This window comes from Phragmites australis, chromosome 15 (assembly GCF_958298935.1).
Source record: "Phragmites australis chromosome 15, lpPhrAust1.1, whole genome shotgun sequence".
Taxonomy (NCBI): domain Eukaryota; kingdom Viridiplantae; phylum Streptophyta; class Magnoliopsida; order Poales; family Poaceae; genus Phragmites; species Phragmites australis.
This window is the reverse complement of record NC_084935.1, coordinates 8,097,816-8,120,175: the sequence shown is the minus strand read 5'-3', so window position 1 is coordinate 8,120,175 and position 22,360 is coordinate 8,097,816. Positions and strand designations below refer to the sequence as shown.

General features: G+C 45.4%; 1 protein-coding gene and 1 long non-coding RNA gene across 3 annotated transcripts; both read right to left on the bottom strand.

The window, feature by feature from the left end:
- Window positions 1-4,508: 4,508 nt before the first annotated feature.
- On the bottom strand, window positions 4,509-6,417 carry LOC133892339 (histone H1.1-like). Of its 2 annotated transcripts, none has more exons than XM_062333044.1 (2): window positions 6,021-6,417; window positions 4,509-4,766 (listed from the first exon to the last, which is right to left on the bottom strand). In XM_062333044.1, the coding sequence occupies exons 1-2, from the start codon at window positions 6,317-6,319 to the stop codon at window positions 4,709-4,711; spliced, it is 357 nt and encodes a 118-aa protein (XP_062189028.1). In that variant the 5' UTR covers window positions 6,320-6,417; the 3' UTR covers window positions 4,509-4,708. The 2 variants fall into 2 exon arrangements, with proteins under 2 accessions (XP_062189028.1, XP_062189026.1); XM_062333042.1 differs by having other exon boundaries at window positions 4,534-4,769.
- A 14,077-nt stretch (window positions 6,418-20,494) lies between these two features.
- On the bottom strand, window positions 20,495-22,014 carry LOC133893181 (uncharacterized). The gene is made up of 4 exons (XR_009904453.1): window positions 21,725-22,014; window positions 21,219-21,640; window positions 21,034-21,152; window positions 20,495-20,960 (listed from the first exon to the last, which is right to left on the bottom strand). It is a non-coding gene; the product is annotated as an uncharacterized LOC133893181 (long non-coding RNA).
- Window positions 22,015-22,360: the final 346 nt, after the last annotated feature.

Here is a 22,360-nt window from a genome sequence, read left to right as displayed (position 1 = left end):
CCCTGTTGTAGAGATTCGTGTGGCGCTGCCGGAGATGGAGAGGCCAAGATCTGTTGGTGTGAGAGAGCTGGACGGTGGGGTAGAGAGAGGCGCGGCACCAGTGAGGCCCGCATCGCATGAAGGCAGAGTTGGGGAAGGGAATGTCGGGGAGGTGCCAGAGAGACCCAAGTTGAAGCTGCTTCCTCGGTCCAAGCCAGTCGAGGCTCCTGAACCATCTCCTACCTATGTTGAAGAGAAGCAGGTTCTTACTTTGGTTCCTTCCACATTTGTGTTGATCAGATTGCAAATTTATTTGTTGTGTCTTGCATCCAACAGAACAGTAGTGGAGCAGTAGATGACCAAAGTGCTTTTGCAAACCTAGGATTGTGTTAATTTTGTATTTGTTAAGGTTTTGCTATTTTGATAACTTGGTATACAAACGTTCACAATAACATGGTAGAAGTTTAATTGTTTTTTCATTGGTGACGTGGATCACAACTGTACAGGTGCATCAGGTCCATGTGACTGCACATGTCATGAAGGTTGAGGTTGTTCATGATGTGCATCAGAATGTGATGGCAGCTAAAACAGGAGTGGCAGGGGCAGATACTGAGAGCAGGGCAGCAGAGCGACCACGATTGAATCTGAAACCTCGTTCCACTGGGACAGGCCAGTCTGATGAAATTGCTGCAAAGGAAAGGTATATGATGTTTGGCTTTTAATTTTCTTTCTGAGACATTTTGAAAATATATGTCATTTCTTTGGACAAGACCTGCGAGAACAGCGGATAAGGAGAATATTGGTGAATGGAATGGGTGGTTGTAGGCCCTGTCTAGCACAGCTGAAACTTGTGCATAAGCTAGCTTTTTTCTAGCTGCTCTGAGATGCAGCTTTCTGGAGAAGCTAGCCGTTTGACAGTTCTGCTTTTCATATGGTTGATTGTCTATCCAGAGTGTGAAGAGACTAGAATGCCCCGAGGAGTATGATGATTTGTTTTTAATATGTCTGTTTTCTGACTAAGCGCTAATAGTCATGGTTTGAATTTGTTTGCACATTTGACATGTTAAACATAATTATATGCATGGCTGCACGCAACAAACGAAAACTTCCATATTTCCGAGCAAAAAATGGACATATGAACTACGTACTTAACCATGAATCAGTCAACACATATGAACTGTACTAAGAATAAATTAAACATGGCATCATTAGAGGTGCATAAGCATGAAATACATTGAAATCGATCCATTTCAGAACAAGCATCTCTGAATATTTCAATTTCTCTGAACATATTTAGAAGAATCCCCAAAATCCAAACCAATCTTCTTCTGATTGTCACAACACTGTTCTACATCCATACCTCATGATATATTGCTCTCATGCAAAGATTTGCTAGTTTACTTCACATCTCAGATCTGTCAAGGAAGGGGAGGGAACGGTGGGGGTGCTGAGCGAGGATAGCATGGAGCTTAAGCTGCGGCGCTAGGTTAAGGGGGACTTTGGGGTTGGTGGAGGAGGAAGCCTCGGGTCCGGGGGGGGGGGGGGGGGGGATTTGAGGTGGTTGGCGTCGAGGATGGCGCCGGTGAGTGTTGAGGATGTCTATGGTGGCTGTGGCGAATCCCTGGTGGCAGAGCTCCTTCAGATCCAGCGGATGTCCGGCCATGGAGTCTGCGACAGCCTCGTTCTCGTCGAGTGGGGGAGGAGGCCGGCGGTGACTAGGTCAAGGCTGCGCTCTAGGAGGCGGGTTGGCCGAAGGCGGGTGGGGGAGGCGAAACCTAGAATCGCCTCTCCCAGGAACGCCTGGTGGGGAACGGGGTGAGTGGGTGTCGGGAGAGAATGCTTCTGCCCTTTTATTCGATGGCATAGGTGGGTAAATAACTCAAACATATAGGGGCACTGTGCTAACTCCAACCTGCACAAGCTGAAAGAAGTGGGTGGAAGCTTCTCCAGGCAGCTGGTTTCCAGTACAAATTGAGAAGCGCTGCCCTCGGAAGCGGGTGGAGAAGTTGCCCGTTTGGCAAGAGAAGCGCTCATTTTTGTGGAGAAGCTGGCTCGCAAGCTGTGCCAAACGGGGCTGTAGTATGGTGTCTAGATGCTGCTTTCTTTATTTTGTGCCGGCATCCCATCCCTTTTTTGAATCTGCAAGAACTTGGAATATTTGTTTTGTCAATTTATTACTGGTGCCTAATTTTGTTATCAAGTTGATATTCATAAGCTACTTAGCAATCTAATGTGCTTGATATGAATCATCTTTGAGGTCAATAAATTCATGTCTTGCATGGGATATCTTTTGTCTACATCTTGATGCATATCATTTCACTACTATTCTGAGTTCTTTTTGTTACTTTTCAAATGCCTTAGGCAATCCCCCTTTGGTGGTGCTCGTCCCCGGGAACAAGTATGTACTCTTCTTCCCCTCTCTTCATGTGCCTTTTAGTGATATGCTATTTTATGTTTTTGCTTGTTTCCGGCTGAATCAAAAGCTGATTCTGTTTCTTTTTAAACTCAGGTTCTCAAAGAACGTGGAGTTGATGTTTTGGCAAGTGATCTTGAGAAGACTTCGCCAGCTGGCAGGTAGTTAATGTGAGATATGTTGATGTGATGCTTTTAGTTGACATTAACAGCTTTATTGTAGTTAAGTTTTGGTTATGTAATTTTGCATGCACGTTTTGTGCCATTTGATCTTGGATGTCTGGCCTTGGTTTTTCAACCTCCCTTGCTATTATTGTTGTTACAAATTCTGATTTATTGCTTGTAGGCAAATAAATAGTTGGTATCAGAGGGTGTTTGTATTTAGATTTTGTTGTTTGTTGTATGAATGAAACCTGAAGAAATGAGTTAATCTCTGTAGGGACAATATAGGATAGTTTATTTATCTCTTACAGGTGATTGATTGACAGAATTGATAGTTGAGTAGTGTGGGTTGCCGTACATTATGGCTGTACAAAGTTTACTTTTTTTATTGTAAAAAACATATCAGTATTCGTGTCATAAAGATTCACTGGGTTGCAGTAGATAAATCAAGGAATGAGACTGATGAGGAAAACTGTAGTGTTTGCTCTGCAACATTGTATGATTTTCTTGTTATGCAGTAATTTGTTATGAAGTCTTTGTTTTGCTTTGAGTTCTTTTTTTCCCTGCAGAGATTACTGGAGAAAAGCATAAGTTGAACTTGTGTTATATGTATTGATAGTCTCTCTGTCATTTTGTAGGTCTAAAAGTGAATTTGCAAAGGTTGAGCAGAATGTTGAAGCTTTGTCCATTAACCCTTCCGGTGAAGGAGCTGAGGGTTTTCCAGCTGGTCATAGAGGCCCTAGGAATGCAGATAGGAAAGATTACAAGCGGGATACAGACAGAGCTGATGCATATAGGCCTACACGACGGGAGGACAGCAGGAGGGTTGCTAGAGATGTGGAGAAGCCGCTTGAGCAACCACGCCCAGAGCCTGAAACCTGGCGTAAGCCGGTGGAGCCACCAAAGCCTGAGGTTACTGCACCTCGTTTTGGGAAAGCAGCAACTGCATTGGAGCTTGCCCAAGCCTTTTCAAAGTCCATGTCTGATACCGTGCCACAGAGCCGGTTGACCAGTGTTCCTAGTCCAATTCCTAGTCCAAAAGTTCCTCCGAGTCCAGGAGCTAGGGATCAGGCTGGCTTTTCAAGGCTCACTGACAACAGGGCAGTACGCTCTAGCCCTTCGCAGCGAAAGATTAATGGCTACTGATCTTTCGGCATGCATATTCTATGCGCCATGATGACACTGTTCAAATATTATGGCCTCACAGAAGCGCACTGCTTTATCTTCATGTTCACTGTTCCTGCGTGGGAAAACCGGATTGTTGCCCTTTCGAATGGTGAATAGTGGCATGCGAGGGGTGCTAATCTCATTTAGCAAACAAAATGGTTCCTCCCATAAGTTGCTGGTCAATGATCTATAACTCAAGGTTGATTTCCTCTCTTGGTAACAAGAGATGAGAATTTGTGAACTATTTCTGCTTATGTTCTTCAGCCTGCTATCCGTGATTTAGTGCTGGGGAATAATTGCTATCTGCGTGCTGCTGGTTGGATGCGCCGTATGTACTTCTGGCATGCTTAGTTTTATGATGTTGCCAGTTTCGGTGCTACGCATCCTATGTATTGAATTGCAATTTTTGTGCCCTCTCTTCACATGGCGCAAAATTGTGATTGCACTGTGTTGGTTTTCAAAACCTAACATTGGAACATGGAACTGTAGTATAATTATGTTATGATTAAAGGATAAATAGTTTGCCAATCTTAATTGTCTGATTTATTTAATCCCCATTTGGATCACTGGAGCTTCATAGGATTCCTGATGGAATTATTAAATTTTGGCTTGAAATTCAAGAGTCCCAACCAGGGCTTTGATAGTTTGCTTCATTTTCGTTTCTCTTTTGTGTTTCCCGGATCACTTGGATGGTCTGAATCTGTCGAGTAAGGTTGAAAATTCTGGATCGATGATGTGTTCACAACTTCTCGCGAGATCACATCGAAAAGAATCGCAAAAAGGCGAGGGAAACCGAAAGGCACAACCCAAATGGGGGAGAATCCGAAACAGCAGAGTTGTATGCACATTAGAAGCACTGCTAGGGATCACATCATCAGGGGTTGGGAGCACAAAGCGTAGCCGTCGTCGAAACCACACCGCACAAGCATCAGCTACACTACCGCCGGTTCTGCGCCACCGTCGCGCGCGGTCTGCAGCTCATCGGAGCTCAGAACAGGAACGCCGTCGGCGTGAACGCCGGCAACACCGTGGGCTGTCCATAGTGCCTGCTGGTAGAGAGAGATGCACCTGGGTTAGCGTCAACAATGAAAACTCAGTATACTAGACAGTGAAATGAAGCATTGTTGGATTTGTCTTCTTTAATCTACGTCATCTACAGATAACAAAGGCTGGGTTCACAGAGCAAGTTCAAACTTTCGAAGTTTGAACACGTGATGCATGCTGATGTGCTTGCAATTTGTACTGCATATGCATATCTTTTTCAGATAACCGATGATTTTGTGGGACAGGTAGTAGTAGGCATCAGGGTCACGTCTTCATTCAGTCACGCACAGCCTTGTTGATGTGACTGGGTGCGCTGGGAGGGCTGTGCAGCTAGATTTTTTAAGAAATATTGGGATATCTTGTGGACATATATATGTATTTATACTATTATATATCACAGGTACATATTTACATATTGTTTACCGAAGAATGGAGATAAAAAAAACTTAAATATTAATGAAGTTACTACATATATCTCGTTATCACTTTCACTAACCATCCAAGTTACCAAGTTAAAGACTAGGCTGATCCATAGGAAGAACACAGTTGTCCATTCAGTTGCAGTATTTTAGAGATTTTTTTAGGTGCGGCAAGCTATTCATGCAAAAGGACTGACAAGTTTCAGTGTCATTTTTTCACGGCGAGAGTCATCCGATCTAGTTAAAATGGATGGTCCAAACCAAATTTTGACTCGAATGGATCTGCACCATTGGATTTCAAAGGTGTCGTTTGGATCGTGCAAATTTCACATGGTAGTCTTATTCTCGTAGAGGTAGACATACGTTCCAAACAGGTCTAAATATGTCAAAATTCTACGAGAATAACATGTATAAAGCGCATGAAATTTGCAAGGTAAAATTGGCTGCATGAGCTGCCAAAAAGTAGCTTTCACTAAAGACAGTTGCTCATGTGAGCCAATCTTAAGTGGACTTTCGAAGCATCCAACTAATTATTAGGTGGCGCAAGGTGACCAACCTAGCCATTCTTTGGACCAGAAGCGGTTCCTCTTACGTACCGTCGCTGACACACAGGGCCACTCGTGCAAAGAACCAGCCGTGGGGTCCACAAATCTCTCCGTAGGCCCCACTTGGAGGAGCCGCCCAGGGTCAACGGACGCGTGTCGCGATCTAAGCCCCCGCCCTCCCCAAGCCGCCGAAATCCAACGGCGCCGATCTACTTCGTCCCTCGCAGGCTTGCTACTCGCGTGCACACGTACCCCCGCACAACGCGCACGCGCTGGAGCGCCAAGGACTCACCGGAAGTCGTCGTAGCTCGCCGCCCGGGCCGCGCGAGGCGGCGGCCTCGCCTTGGCCTTGGCCTTGGCGGCAGACGCCTCCGGCTTCGCCGGCTGCGCCTTCGCTGCGGCTGCGGCCGCGGCGGTCATCGCGGCGTCCTCGGAGATGGCGACCAGCGTCGGCTTCCACGCCGTTGACCCCGACGGCCTCCGCCGCTTTTGCTTCTCCGCGGGCGCAGCGGTGGCGTCCTCCGGCGCCGCCGGTGCCGGTGCCGGTGCAGGCGACCGGCGCGCGCGCCTGACGAAGGCGAACAGCTTCATGCCGACGTGCTCTTGGATTTGCTAGCTTTGCCGTCGAACGGAAAGGCTTAGCTAATCTGCATCACGGGGAGCTCTGTAGCGGGCGTAATGGCTAGAGTTGCTCCTTATTATATCGAGCTGGGGGTTGTACCATTTGTTAGTTGCTGGTGAAAATGACTAAATTGCCCTTGGTCTTACTTTTTCTTTGCAAACACACCTAAAAATTATTATTTGATTTGATTTCCACTCATATTCCTCAACTTTTTATTTGAGAAACATCTGACAAGATATGGATATGAGAGGCAAAAGAAAGACTACACTAGTGCATGCCCATTTGTTAGTCTGGTCTAACATATCAACTCAATAGATTGAGCTAGTATGCCGTGACATGGCTTGCACTCAACCTTGACCAACAAAGAACGTTATCTGAATTATTTATGCGATTTTCTTGGGTATCCTTAATAGCATCACTGTCTTTTTTATATAGTTTATTGCATTCTAAAAAGTGTTAAAGAAAACACATGTAGGAGCAGGAGCAGTAACGAAACAATGAATCTGGATGATGTCTCTCGGCACTTGGCAGAGGATGTGGAAGCCGACCTCAATTACCAAACCCAAAAGAAAAAAGAAATTAAAAAGAAAAATGACAAGGATTAGAAAGCAGCAAAAGAGAACAAAAGAGAACAAAAGGAGAAACAAAAGGAGAGACAAATGATTGTAAATGTAGCTGACAAAGCCATGTGTCCTATTATTAATCTACAAGTGGCTGCTAGGTTAATCTACTAGCACATCATTTTCTCATCTATACACAACACTGACCCATTGCAGATTGCATGGAAGGCAGTAAGGAGCCATGTATTCTGTTCTCAATCTGATTCTAGTTCCAAGGGTGTCCAGTTCCACTCAGAACTCTAATACATCTTGATATGTTTTCACCACATATTTTGCTTCTGAATATAGAAATATCGCAATCCACTACAAGGAAAGGAGTCAGATTCAACAAGCTACAGTAAAACGATAATAAGAAAGGGAGCAAGGAAAAAATGCTATGTAAGCAAGCTTAGATACTAAAAACTTTTGATGATTGAAAAAATGCTGGTTAGGGGATATCAACAAGAAAATAAGCCTCTAGATTGTCATGGCATCAAGTATATGAAATTTTTGAAGTGGTGAGAACACTTTTTATCTCCTAGTATGACTCCAAACCATTCCATGTGGCTCTGCCTGAATTGGTGGGAACCGAAGGGCCTTTTGTGCTTTCATATGACAAGAACGATGGAAAATCCATGGTTTCCTTCAGGAATAAAAGGCTGTTTTGTCCAGAAGACACCAACATACATTCCATCTCAGGTTGTCCTTTTGAACTGGTGAGATAATTGAATCCACCAAATGTAAGCAAAATTTGGGTCATGGCTCCAGCTCCCATGTGCCTGAAGTTTGACCTAGTTCTATGCAATTTATCTTGGAAAGATTGAACAAAGCCACTTGCACTTTCTTCTTAAAACTTCACATGCTTGGCCATACTTTTAAATTTTATCAGATCGTCAACTCTTCATTTTGATATTTATCTAAGTGCTATGACATATGCACCTCTAATTATTTTTGCAGCTCACCAGCTCAACGTCTATAATTGCAGGATTCAGTTGTTAAATACACATACAATGAGCAGTGATTATACATCGCAAAAAAAAAAAAAAAACTGCTCAACCATAAGCAGGGCTAGATAGCACCATTAGTCCAATGATACCCGGGGGCGGGGGGCGGCGAAACAAATTGAACACGTTTAAAACCTAGCCGTCGGGAGCAGACACGCACACAAGATGAACACCATTAGTCCAACTCAGTGCGCTTAATCTTTCAAGGAGGCAATTATAGGGGCTCATCACTGAACCTGATGAGCAAGTGCTCGACACACTGTCATGAACCTCCTTTTCGCCCCCAACATGGCCTCATGGGATGTGAATGATCACGAATCACATACTAGCACGTAATGGATCGATTCAGCTCCAATCGCAGACACAGCGCAGAATCAATCGGAGGGCGAAAGGTGATCCATGCGAAAACGAAGGCGTGCGTCCTCTTTCTGCAGCCAGATCCTTTTCGCGGCCCTTTTCAGATAGGCTCGGGACCTCTTTACTTCACAGGGCGGTCGATGTGCGTCCAGCCGTCCAGGAGACTGTGTGCCGTCCGTCGGTTTCATAAGCTCAAGTGGACGCCTAGGTTGCACTAGCAACGTGTTGCACAGTTCAGCGCTGAGAAACCGACGTTTGAGATTAGTTAGGTTTTAAATTTTTAAACAATTGTTTGATAGACTGTTAAAATTATGATCCGCTACGTTTTATTAGTTTTCAATCCACACGTTATATATTTAGTTTTTTAACCAACTTTGACACCTATAGCTAAGAATTTGTTCGTTATACTTTTTGAGACGGCAAGCCACACTTTACTAAAGTTAGTCGTGATACCATTCAGCATGAACCAAGCATGTTCTTAATCACATGTTTAATTATTTAACTAGGTTTTCGCTGATGAAAGCGTGTGAATTATTCAATCAGTAGGCTAGCTGTCTGTCAGCAACTGTTGATTAATCGGCAGAGGAGCATACAGCTACCAGTTGAGACGTCGCGATAGATCCTGGCGGCATGTGTAGACCTGTGAGGAACCGAACAAACTACAAAGGCGTCGTACGTCGCGATAGATCTTCAACACATATGCAAAATGTATGTCTCGGGAAAGGGTCTTTCCTTACTGGTTTAAGGATTTCTGGTGAACCTGTTAGTGCATCCAACTCATTAAGAATTGAAGAGGCGATACTCTTTCAAAATGGAATGAAAAAAAAAACAGAAAGGAATAAGCGCTAACACGCATGAGCAACAAACAGATGGGCAGGTCTAACCAACACGACCCACAACCAGATTTGTCTCGGCCAACAATCAATTATATGAATACCTCCAACACTAATGCCAAAACTGGTCCCTAATCACACCTAATCAAAATGTTCATTGCAGGTTACGAACTAATACAGGTGCTATATAGGTTTAGACATCGTACGGCATTTGGTTGCTGAATACCTGTACATGTCGCCTTTTATCTGTCCCAATGTAGTATCATTGGGTGTAAAAAAAACTCGCAAACTATTTGAGTTCGACTTGTTATAGGCTCGATGTCAAAACTAGTCAAACTCGAGATTAGATCAAGACTCGAGTTAATAAGTATTATGATTTTTAATTGGGTTTGTCACTTACCCAGACTATACGGACTTAACTTTTCTTATATATCTTCATGATCCAAAGAGATGTTCCAAAGATGAGAAAGAAGGGTTATCCTTAGACCTATCTAGATAATCATATTATAACAATCAACTAAAATAATAAGACCTATTTAAAGTCCCTCCTATTATCGAGCTTAAGCGAGCTAAACTCAAACTTGACTTGAGCTAAGCTCGATCCCGTCCCAAGCTCCACCACCATGTATGCTCGCTCGAGCTCAGCTTGGTCTTTTATCGAACTCCAATCTGATAGACCTATACGCTACCATACCCCATTTGGGTACCAGTTCAACCACGATCTGGTCCAAGTAATAAACCTCTCGGATTGGTTCCCAGCGCCCTCCTGCGAGAAGGAATCGAGCCTTCATCTTCGCATGCACCGATGCCAGCCATATGTGGCCGAAGCCGGGGAAACGCTACAGATTTCCACTTGAATGCTGGCCATGCGGTTCCGTACAGTAGATCGCCGTCCATACCTTGGCTTGGTTGAGGAAACACTGATATAGATATCCTCTCGAGTGCCGATCGAGCGCCTCCAACTCTGAACTGAACATTTGCGAGTTCCATCTCACGGTGTGTTCAGTTTTTTTACTGATATAAATATGATTTACCGGATATATAAGATATACTAGATAAAATTCAAACAAATCTAAAAAAATATTCAAATAAAATTCAGTAAACATGGTAAATTTTTTTCTATCCGAGTGGACGATAGATCTGATAAACTGAGTTTATCACCAGTTTTTGGCTAAATTTTTTTCCCTAGGTGCAGGAGTGGACCCACCCTAGGGGCAAGTAGGAGCATCCACCCTAGGTCTCTAGGAGGTACCAAGGGTATCTTGCCTAGTGCCCACAAAGCCACAAGTCTAGGCCCGGTCGGTTCGCGCTCGCTAGACGTCAACTTCCATGCGCTGTTCGCCCGAGTCAGCCCGCCCGAGCAGGCCAGCGCCCAGCACCAGCAAGGTACCCTTGCCCTTGCCTAGTTGTGTTCCGTCCATCAGAGCAGGAGAAGCTAGTGGCACGCTGGCGCCCCTCCGCCGAAGACCTAATTGGCGAGCCACGAGTGCCCGAGTAGCTGGCCGTCAGCTCGATGGCCAGAGACGGCGAGACCCAAGTGCCTGACAAATCGGCGATGGAGAGAGGAGGACTTATGGACAGTGAGGGCGCAGCGTCGCCCGATGCTGCCACAAGCACCTCCTCTGCACCCAATGTCGCGTCCTCCCTCACCAGAATCAGTAAGTTTGCCGGTCTCCCCAATCTTTCCTCTCTCTCCTCACAATCTCATCCATGCTGCTTGCGAGTTTTTTAATCTGTGCTCAATTTCTAATCTGGTAGAAGGCATGCTGCGCTCAATGTCCTGGTTGCAACATTTTTAGTCTGTGCGCAATACTGATCTAATCAATATTTACGGGTTCGTAGAGGCGGAGTCTGAAAAAGTGATGTTCTAAATAGTTGTAGACAACTTCATTACCATTCTAGACAGTACTTGAACTCCAAATTTGGATGAACGGATTAGGATATATGAAATTTTGAAGCCAATCAGTTTGAAGAACAGCATGGAAAACTAGGTGTTTATAGTTCTGTGTTCAGCTTCTGGTCAAACACCAACGTTGTAGGAACATTTATAAAGTAGTGTATGCTTGATTAGGCACATGGGTTGATATTGTTGGAAGTAATAATATTTTCATATTTAATTTAATTTAATTTTTGATATAAAATGAATAAAAACGGATGTAAATAATCAATAGCAACTGTGTTCTGACTAGCTCCGACTAGCCCCGACTAAATTCGACTAGCCTCAAGTAGGATTCGACAAGTCTCAACACGTCTCGACTGGAGCATGTTCTCGACAAGATACTCAACTAGGTATTCGATCAGTAGACACTACTACAAAAAGGTCTAACAGTGCCGGTTGAAAATCGGTTTCTCACATTGATAGTTGGCAACTATCAGTGTCGGTTGCTCACCCGACACTATTGATATTTTCAGACAATAAAAAAAGAGAAAATTGGTGGCAACGGGAGCGGCATCTGAGCCGACTCAGAATCGTGCCGCTCGGATGCCGCTCCCACCGCCACTACCGTCGGCACTACAGAGCACACCTGCAAATGCGGCAGCTCGAAGGCCACCACCACAAAAATAGCCCACGGTAACCAATTCGAGTCCCAATTCGATGATAGAAATATCTCTTCGAAGCATCATCCTCAACATCCATTCCATTGCATCGTTGAGCCTAAGACATATCATCGCACGAGTACAGATTACAGAACCCAATCAAGAACAAGAATCACCGCACGCTTGCTCTGCTCCTCCTCCGCGATGGCCACTCTGCCGCCGCTCGGCCACCAATCCCGTTCGGTTGCTACTCACCCTAGATCTGACGAGAGAGAGAGAGAGAGAGAGAGAGAGAGAGAGAGAGAGAGAGAGAGAGAGAGTCGCGAGGGGAGGAGGCTGGTGGGGAGGGGCGAGGGGAGGTGGTCGGCGGTGGGAGGAAGAAGGAGATGTGGAGGGGAGGAGCGAGAGAGAGAATCGGGAGAGAGTCGGACGCGACGCGAAGAGATAAGGATGGAGAGAGTCGCAGATGGCGGATGCTATGACCCAAAACCCGATTGAAATAATTTTTCGGGTCCAGACATGGCATCAGTGCTAGTTAGTATTAAAAACCAGCACTGATAGTATCGGTGCCGATTTTTAATATTAACCGGCACTGATGCTACTTATCAGTGGCATTTTTTATCTGAACGGACACGTGGATGTCTGGTTTTGGTACCAACCGACATTGATATCCTATCCGTGTCTGTTTTGGCTGAACCGGCACTGATAAGCCGACACTTATAACTAGTTCTGTAGTAGTGAGATGCACTCGACTAGGTACTCAAGTAGTATTTATATACATACCCGATGGCGACATGAGATGCAGACCACCCGTGGTGTCGATGCTTGATGCAATAGATGATGAAGAAGATGAAGTACTCAATGCAGAGGCCACCGTGATATCGATCCAGTAGGCGATGATAAAGACAAAGTAGTTGAAATAGATCTTGATGATGTAGAGGAAACAGATCGTGAGCAGTCGTGACGAGCGCTTCCCAAAAACCTTATTCGCACTCTCCCGGTGTAGGATCCCAAGGGCGACGGGTTCCGGAGACCTGTTCTCCTATTCATTGGTGCACGCCGCGCGTAGCGGGATAGAGTAGACTACGTGCGACAACGCATCAGAGAGAAATTAGTAAAATACTAATTGTGTGTGGTGTCTCGTGTCTCACATTTGTGCGGTAGCTAACATATATATAGAGAGAGGAATAGTCACGCGATTGAGACGCACCACAATCAGAGACGGTTACGCCCCCACGATCAGAGTTTTGACCTACACACTTTTTATATATTTATCTGTTTGCCAACGTAGCAAAATAAAGAAACTGTAATAGAAGGTCGGACCTGTGCAAGCAACTGGACCGTGCGCCCGCGCCCTCCACCCCCACCCCTGTGAGGCTAGCGAGCGCTCACATGTTCTTCTAGTCCTCTTATCCACACATGCTAAGTGGGTGGAAGAGAGAAACCCTTTTAAGTTAGCCTCCATCCACTTTCATTAGCAAGGCGAAACTAAAGAATACACACCTCTCTCATATATGTGGGCCTTTGAGATTTATTTGAAATTATACAAATATAATGGGCTAAACTCATATATTCTAACAGATATAAGCAGCAACACCGGTGCTGGATTTACACCAAACTGCAAGAGGGCAGCCGGCAGAGACGGCACGACAAGCAACATGTTCTTCCCCCAAATCTCCAAACTCTGGATTATCTCGTTTGTTATCTTGTTTGTTGTATAAGTTATAATATTAATTACATATGTTATCTTGTTTGTTGCAGGAACTATTTATGACTAATAACTGAATTAATACATCTTTGTTCGTGTAAGACACATGCTAGATTTTCTGAGTTTTAGGGGCATCCAATAAGCGGCTTAAGCATTACGAGTCCATGTCAGTGAAATTTACTGTCTCTATGTCGTGTTCTATATTTTTTTATACTTTTTAACTAGATCTTATGAATTTGATTTTGATTTAAACTATAACTTATGTTAAATATCGAGTGCATCATGGCCTTCTAATTTTCAAGTTAAAAGTTCACCCCTGATAACTTAAAATCCTAGATTCACCACTGCCTGGGTGTGTTCCCATGAAGCCACTGATTATTATCTCCCGAAGCGAGCCTTATTGCAATTGAAAGCACAGATCGATCGCAGTTGGAGCTTTGCCACTGATAGAACCATTGGGAGGGGATGGTAAATTACATTGATCAAACCAAAACACACAATTTTCAAAGATGTGTGAATGTTCTAATCTTAGCCATCCTGTAAGTAAAACAGTCGGACTTTTCAACTTGACACAGCAAGCCAACACACCTCATACATAATAAATAAGTAAAGCAGCATCGTGATGGCTACCATATGTCCACATTTATCATCAACGGGACAGCCACAGCCACTCCTCGTTGATAAACCTCGAGAAGGTGCGTATGCCACTACCGAGCCAAAAACGTCGAACCGAACCGACCGGCTAACTTGGCTGACCTGTTTTCGATTTGGGAAACAGAAAGTATGGTTTTCCAGAATTTGGTTTTTCCGATATAAACCGGCTGAAAACCGAACAAACCGAATGTCTATGGATGTTCGTTCTTCATTGTGACAATGTCTGTTCTGTTCATCTGGTGGGCTTCTACTCAAGTCTAGCAAAGAACCTATTGCTAGCCCATAGCCAGCCCAAAGCGGCAAAGCCAATCTTAGCATCTTCTAAATTATAACCTACTGCTAGGGCTGCTAACAAAGAAAATAGACGTGGTCACAATTCATGTGTAGACACCGGCCACCGCCACAACCGGCAACGCTCAAGCAGCCATAGGAGTGGTAGTGGGTCAGGTCGGGTTAGGTCTATGTGGGTTTTGGATCCAACGGGGATGGGTTCGGGAGGGAAACGGCCCCATGGGGTCATCGGGCTAGGGGCTCGACCCGAGTCGGGTTGCAATTTGCACACGCGGGTGCCCCACATGTCCTGAAATGTTAGGCACATTACTCATTTACTTCTACGACCCATTACCATGCAATGCCCTTTAGGCCTTTAGTCCAAGTGAGTGCGTGACCGTCTCCGCTCAGAACTGTGTGACCGACACCAGGACTCATGAACCCTAGGCGGTGGTGGTTCATGGGCAGCGTGCTGGCACAACAGTGCATCCCCCTCCAGACCTCCCCTGCTCGGCCCACAACTGCTCCCTCTCGACCCATTTGCCTCTTGGCACGGTGGCACCTTTGCCATGCCGTCGTCGCACTACGCCGCCCGCCACGTTGTCGCCGCTTGCTGTCACTGTCGGGGAAGGAAGATCTAGATCTATCCGCTCCTCCCGGGTTTTGGGTCCCCCGACGGGTCTTGGGTTCTCAATGGGGCCAGAGATGGGGCTTGTTTTACATCCACTAATCATTTTAGGGTTAGGTCGGATTTGAGATTTTGAATTTCGAGTCGAGTGCGTTCTCGCTCTACCTAGCCCTGACCTGACTGTTGCCCCCCCTAAGCAGCCAATCACCAGTGCATGTACACTAGTAGAATATCCGTTGGCTGCTGATGAGCTATCATGCACGTTAGTCCAATTGATTTTCTTTGCCTTGCTTGGTCTGTTCTACAATAAGAATTCATGGACATAGATCACATAAATATTTGTACCTTATGCAAAATTTCAACATCTGGTTTGTCCCTGATTTCAAGAAAAGAAAAAGAGAAGCAGTAATTGCAATGCACATGGTATTGCACAACTAATAGTCTGTTTTTTATGCCAAGTCCAAGGGCAGATATAAATGAGATATGTTGAAACATGAGTCTATAGCCTGCTTGTATCAGTGACCTGTGTTGTCTGGCTGTTCTAAACAGTGAACAATGAACACTTGAACATAATGAATGTAGACTGTGCTGATGTGCGGCATTGACACGTTACGCCTTCTTATTCTCAATTCACGTCAAATTTGGTAGAAATGGTATTTAACGACCTCGGACCGAAATACAATGATATTTACCGACCCCATCCATATTTTTATAAAATACCGTATTAAACAAAGTAAAATATATACCGAATTAACCTAACAAAACAAATGAACAGCCCTAGCGTATGGAGCATGGAAGCGTAATCACCAGCGGTATGACAGAAGCAAGGGTTCGAGCCGCCCACGGCAGCTGTTGTTGTCCAGAACCAAAAGTCCCATCGCTCATGAGTCATGAACCTCTTGCCATTCTTTTTTAAAAACTTAATTACAACACTCAGACTCACGCATACACTCATATAATGTCTACCGAAGACCAAAGATACTGAGTTTGAAGATTGACGAAGTCACCATAAATATCTCACTGTCGACAGGTATGTCGTCTACTACTAAGAGAAAATTCCACCTTAATAAGACGCACAAAGAATAAACATGAGGTTTGATCCCTGATGGGTAGTGAGTACAACCATCCAAACTCGTGCTTGATTCTCAACCTCTTGCCACTTAACCTACGCAAAAGGAGAAAATATTGATATAGATCGGTGTACATTTCAATTATGCATATCCAATTAGATAAGCTAGAAACTTAAGTATGAAGACAAACAATAACATAAATGCGCATTTATAAAAAAAAAAGAAACCTATTGAGCATGTTTTACCACTATTAAGTTAAAGCATGTTTACCTTTAGTATGACACCTTTCTCTTTTTACATTGATTTGTTGACTACAAAAGTGTAGTCTCAATTAATTTCACTTAGCTGGTGAAATCAAAAGAATTAAGGCGATCTGCTACGAATCTAAACATAACAAGCTTGAAAATCCAGTTGCATAGCAAAAAGAAAGAACATACTACGATAACGATAGAAACTGAAACTAAATGGTGCATTTCAAATAAATCATTTGGATTCAAAGGAACAAAAAAGCAGGAACTTTTATCATTAAATTGTTATCAGCTGTATATAATGAACTATTCGATTGCACTCTGCGTAAAGCAGTCACTGTTCCATCCTCATTATCTTATGTTCTTGAGAGAGAACTCCGCGCGTCCCCAAGGGCAAATTAAAGCCTTTTGCTCTGCCAACTTGCTCCCAGTTCCTCTTGAAAGCATGGAATTACGCCACTGGCCCTGAGGCACATGTTTGAATCAATATGGTAGCATCTTACAGAATAAGTTAATCTAATTGAATCAGGATTGTACTGACATGATTTGTGAGGTTAAGGAAAAAGATAGTATTTTTCTACATAAATCAATAGTTTCCGTTATACAAAGTTTTTCTTCTTTTCCCCACATTAGTTTGATAATTTGGCAGAGTTTCCCTTTTCTCCCAAACGGCAGTGTCTTGTAGAACCCCCTCCCCAACGGGATGTGTAGTCCCTGGTGGCTTGGTGGTAGATCAATCCATGACATTGCGCCCAACCTCTTCGAAGCGGTGCGCAGCAGGGCGCGCAACAGGTGCTCGGTCGCAAAGGCTATCCATGGCCACCGTTGGGTCCGCGACATTGAGGTGCACTCACGGTTCAAATCCTGATCTAGTACTTGACGTCTGGGAGCTGGTCGAGGGCACAACCCTACAACTCGGGACGCCAGACCAATTCCTCTAGTGATGGTCTCCTTCCGAGATGTACACTAGGGGTGTAATCAGAATAGAGGTTGAGAATCGCTGATAGATATCGCTGATCTTATACGGATAAATATCGCTTATCTTATATTTAATCTCACTTTTTTTCTGTAGAATTAGAGCCGAACACATATGGTATTGAATACAGATATAAATGCATATAGTCTCTGTCATAGATACGGATCGAATATGTGACGAGTCAGATGTTGGCAATGTCGGTCACAAATATATATTCGGATATTTAGTAAATGCAACAAACTTATATATCGCATATGTTATGATTGTTGGACCATTTCACATATCCAAAACCCATCTACATTAGAGGTCCAACAAGCAAATCAACAATATACTTCTATAAAAAGAGTTATGTTAGAGTAAATATATCAACCGTATGAAAAAAGTTATAAACTCCGGAAGATAGGCTCGGATAGTGTCTTCGGATATATCCGATTTTATTATCGGATATCAGCTCCCTACATCCGAATCCGATATCCGATATAACTATCCGAGATCTGATACGATATCTGAGATTTTTTATATCCAATATCTGAAATACAATTAGCATCTAAATGGTTTAGGCGATCGGATGGGTGGAAAAAATCCTGCCCGTTTTCACCCCTAGCGTACACAGCGTGCTCAGCTTACCTGGCCTTCTTCATTGGCCAGAAGGCAGTACTTGGGGCACGCCAGTTATGGAAGTCAAGGCCCCCAATAAGTGTCGTTTCTTTACATTGCTGGTGCTACACGATGATGTTGGACTTCTGAGCGCCTGAAAAGGCATATGGCCTCCGGAATCATGGGCCCTGTGCGTTGTGCTCTCAACAGCCGTAACTTCTGGATCATATGCTCCTCGGTTGTGTCTTCAGTAGGGAGGTATGGTTCCAGGAGCTTCATCGATGTGGATGCCAATTGATAGTGTCACTGAATGGTGGCTTCGCTGTAGAAAGGTGGTGTGCAAAGCTCGACGCGCTTCTTTCGATTCCTTTGTTCTCCTGATCATCTGGACATTTTGGAACGAGAGAAATGCAAGGGTCTTCAGGGGCAACTGCTCCAACCTATAGCGCTGGTTCAGTCAATCATGGAGTAGAGCGGGGCTGGTCGTGTTGTCGGATTTGTGTCAGTAATGTGTCCGCATGTTGGATGCATGGTTGTCGGTCGAGGTCGTAGTTTATGTTTTTATCGAATAGTCCCCTAGTGTTTTCGTGTGTGCAGGCGCTGTAAACTCCCCTTCTCTTAATACCAAACATGCAAATCATGATCTTGAATAAAAAAAAGTCCCCGGTGGGAATTAACCCCATCAGCCAAACGAGCCCTAAGATGTTCTCTCAGACACAATCTTTTCTCTAACCCTTATAACTTCTAAGTGTGAAAAATGAAAAATAATATAAACCTAATCATGTGCATTGGGGAAAAAAATACACACTAACCATATGCATCACATGACTCATGCCCGTAGCGGTAGCCGCCGAAGATGACCCTGGATGCAGAAGGAGCAGAAAGACACTCTCCTGTAGCCTGTGATGGCAGATTGCCGGGATCCGTGGCTGGGAGGAGCCGGAACGCTCCTCACAAAGCACCACCGCCATCGCCACTTCTTTTGGTCTTCTTACGCTCTTTCCTCTCTTGACTTTCTCTCTCTCTCTTAGATATTGGAGGAGGACGTACCTGCTCTTTGACCACCACACTGGAAGGAAGGAAGGTCGTATCTATCGAGTTTTTTTTTATATTTTTTCGAGTTTAAATTTAAATAAATAGATTCCCGGCGAAAAGATTTGCAAAAGTAGGCGCCCACCGCCCTCTCAGAGGGCTGCAGCCCTCTCAGAGGGCGGGTACGGGTGCTAACCGCCCCCTGAGAGGGCGGTTAGCCCCTCTTGCCACCCTTTGAGGGGGCGGTTAGGCCTACCGCCCTCTCAGGGGGCGGTTAGGCCCTGGGGGGGCGGTTAGCCCCTAGCCGCGCTCTAAGAGGGCGGTTAGAGGCTTTTTTCATGTAAAATTAATTTTTTTCCATTTTATCCTATAAAAATGTATTATTTTTTAATTGAAGGAAAAAAAGAAGGGGTGTAAGGAAATTAAGAAATTAAATTTGGAGTAGGTTATGTAATAACGGGAGGAAAAAATCAATAATTAGTAGTTGCAGCATTTTACGTGGGTATGGGGTGTGAACGAGGATAAACATAGTATTGAACACATGGTGAAAATATTACAATACACTGTAACCGTGATGACATGATGAGGAAACAAAGGTGGCATGTACGGTTCACACTAAGACCTTATTAGTGCGCCGATCCTAATCATAACATGCCTTAGGGAAGGAAAGTATGTCGGGTTACATTAGGTACTCTCTACTGCGTGCATCTAGGATACTTTCCCTTTCGGAGGGCATCGGGACCTGCCGCCTTAGCACGGCGGACTCTCTCCCGCTTCCTTTCCCTCTCAGCCTCTCGAGCCTGAGCCACGGTACGGTCGTGCGTCGCCTTCCTCGTGCGCTCTTCTTCCTCCCGCTTGAGACGAAGTTCCTCTTGCTGTTGCTCGTACTCCCGACGTGCGTACGCTTCCCTTCTCCACCTCATGTTCATGTCGACCCACAGCTTCTGTGAGTCATTTTGCTCATTGTCGAGCCACTGAATAAAATCACAGAGCGGTGGAGGGGACTGAACAAATGGAACAAGATGAGCGGTTAGTAAAAGAGGGTGCGTAATCGGAAGAGATGAGGCGGACATCTGTTACCGTACCGGTCGATAACCAGTTGTTGCATTGCGAGGCTTGTCATACTCGTAGTTGGCACACATGAAGAAGCGTAGTCCATAGGTGTATGAGATGTCCTGCGACTCGCGGAGCTTACAAAGGTCACCACAGAAGCACATTGGTGGTTCGAGACCTTCAGGTACGGTAGTCCCCTAATGTTTCTTTGGTGGGCTCGATGGAGCTGAGGAAGACATTGCACTTGAGATATTTGAGAAATGAGCGATGCTTCTCCGTAAGGAGGTTTGGCTACTTATAGTTGGGGGAGGCAGGAGCATTGGATTCGCTCTTAAAGAAAGAAATTAGGGCATGGGCGTAGCTGGCGGGAGGAGCATCGGATTCCATCTTGAAGAATAGGACAGTTTTGTCGTTGCCCATGGTCAGAGATTCCACGTTTATTGATACCCGTGTTGTCATTTACTGATTTGAAAAAGCTAGGTAGTGTTGTCACATCTTGTTTAAAGCCTGCGGCAGGAGGCATGTGTTGTCAAGTCATGGTTAAAGTTTAGTGGTGTGGTCACTTGTTCATTGAACGTGTCTGAATATGAAATGCATTTACGAAATGCTAAGTCGACCATACAAAGTGAACGTGTCTTAATACATATGAGCACATCACGAAGCGAATACGCATATGTTAGTTACAAAAAATGTAAAATGCTACTCATGCCTCCCTCGTTGCCGTCGTCCGTGCGCCCCATCGTGGTCCCGATGCCGCTGGTTAACCCTCACGTGACCCCTGGAGTAGGTGAGGGGGTCAGGTGGGCCGACGTGTCTGCTAGGCCTAGTAGGGACCACCGGTGTCGAGGGCTCGTCATGCGTGGGCTGGGTCCGAAGCGGTGCACTGGAAACCTGGGACCGCTGAAGGACGTCGTAGTCAGGTGTGCCCCCGAAGAAGTCACGGACGATGTCGTATGTGGTGTCGGGGCCAGCCTCATCCTCCTGACTAGGGTAGGAGGACTGTGAAGGCTCGGCAGGCGTCCATGTGTACTGGCTGGAGGGGCCTGTGAACAAATAATCACGTTAGATACGAACACTATGGTATTGAAAGTAGTAGTAAAAAATATATAATTGTACCTGCGTGGTACGACGGTGCAGCAGAAGAAGGCCACGCTGACGTGCCGTAGTACGTTGCGGGGGGGGGGGGGTAGGGTGTGGGGCCGCTGAAGACGGACCGGCCTCGTCACCGAAGTAATCTGAGCACAGTTGTAACTTATTTTGCTGAAAGTACTAGAAATTAGGAAGAAGGGTTCCCGGAGTACCTGACTGTGGACGTACAGGGCTCAATCTGCGAGGCTGCGTCGACACTTGTGTAGACGGACCTAATGAATGTTTAATAACAATAAGTAAAGGATATTGATCAATAATTTTCAAAAGTATAATTCGTACCATGTTGCTCGGACCCTCCAAGACGTGATAGAAGGGGTCGTGTGGGTGCCGACACTGAAGAACGTCGGTGCACGTCTGACGGCCGAGACGACTCGGCGTGTGCACCACTCGTCCTGGGAGGCGGCCCTGCTACATCTGTGGTAGATCGGTAGGAGGTGAGTTTTAGGGCGCGCGTCGTCTTGTCGAAAACTCGTCTAATGAAGCTCGCAACATCCGACGCACTTAGGTGATGCCCTTGCCAGACGCGGTCCATGGCAGCAGCTGCATCCCTATTTACATCATAAATGATATCTGTCTGCGGATACGAACAATAGTGAACAATTAAAGTATACGGTTATGTTCATTCAATATGTAGTACGGACTTCAAAAAATGACTTACTGCTAAAGCGGCGTCCTCGTCCCAATGCACCGGGTATGTCTCCGTTGTCGATGCGACGTGGCCCCGGACATCATCAGGGGTGTAGGTGACATGAGTCCGCGTACGAGGTACGTACCACCGTAGGTACTCCCTAAAGTTTCCCTCGGTGTGGGGACGCGCCTCATCAACGACGTCCTGTAGCGCTTGGGCCCATGTTGCCACGTAAGGGGCCAAACGGTCCGCCCAGAGGTGGCCAGCTGGCTGGCCTTTCCGCGTGTACCTGCATTGAAACCACGGTAAATGTAAGGCAAACTGAAACGAAGGTTGCTCAAACTAAAATTTATCAAATGTACCTGTGGACGTGCAAGGGGACTGTACGGATGGGGACGAGCGGAAATGCCTGGTGACGGCCAAACTGCGGCATGACGCGCTGCGGTGAGTACTCTTCGACGTAGATGTCGAAGACAAGGGGTGCCTTGGTGAGCCAGTACTCCTCGTCACGGGTGCACAAGGGTGACAATCCCGACCCTGCACGTGTATGAACGGCCCGAACGTTGTATGGCTCCCATACCACATCGTTAGGACGTAGCCTGTCAAACTGGGTACGAAAATGCTCGTACGCGCTGCGAGACTGCTCGTGGGCCCAGTGTGGCTGAG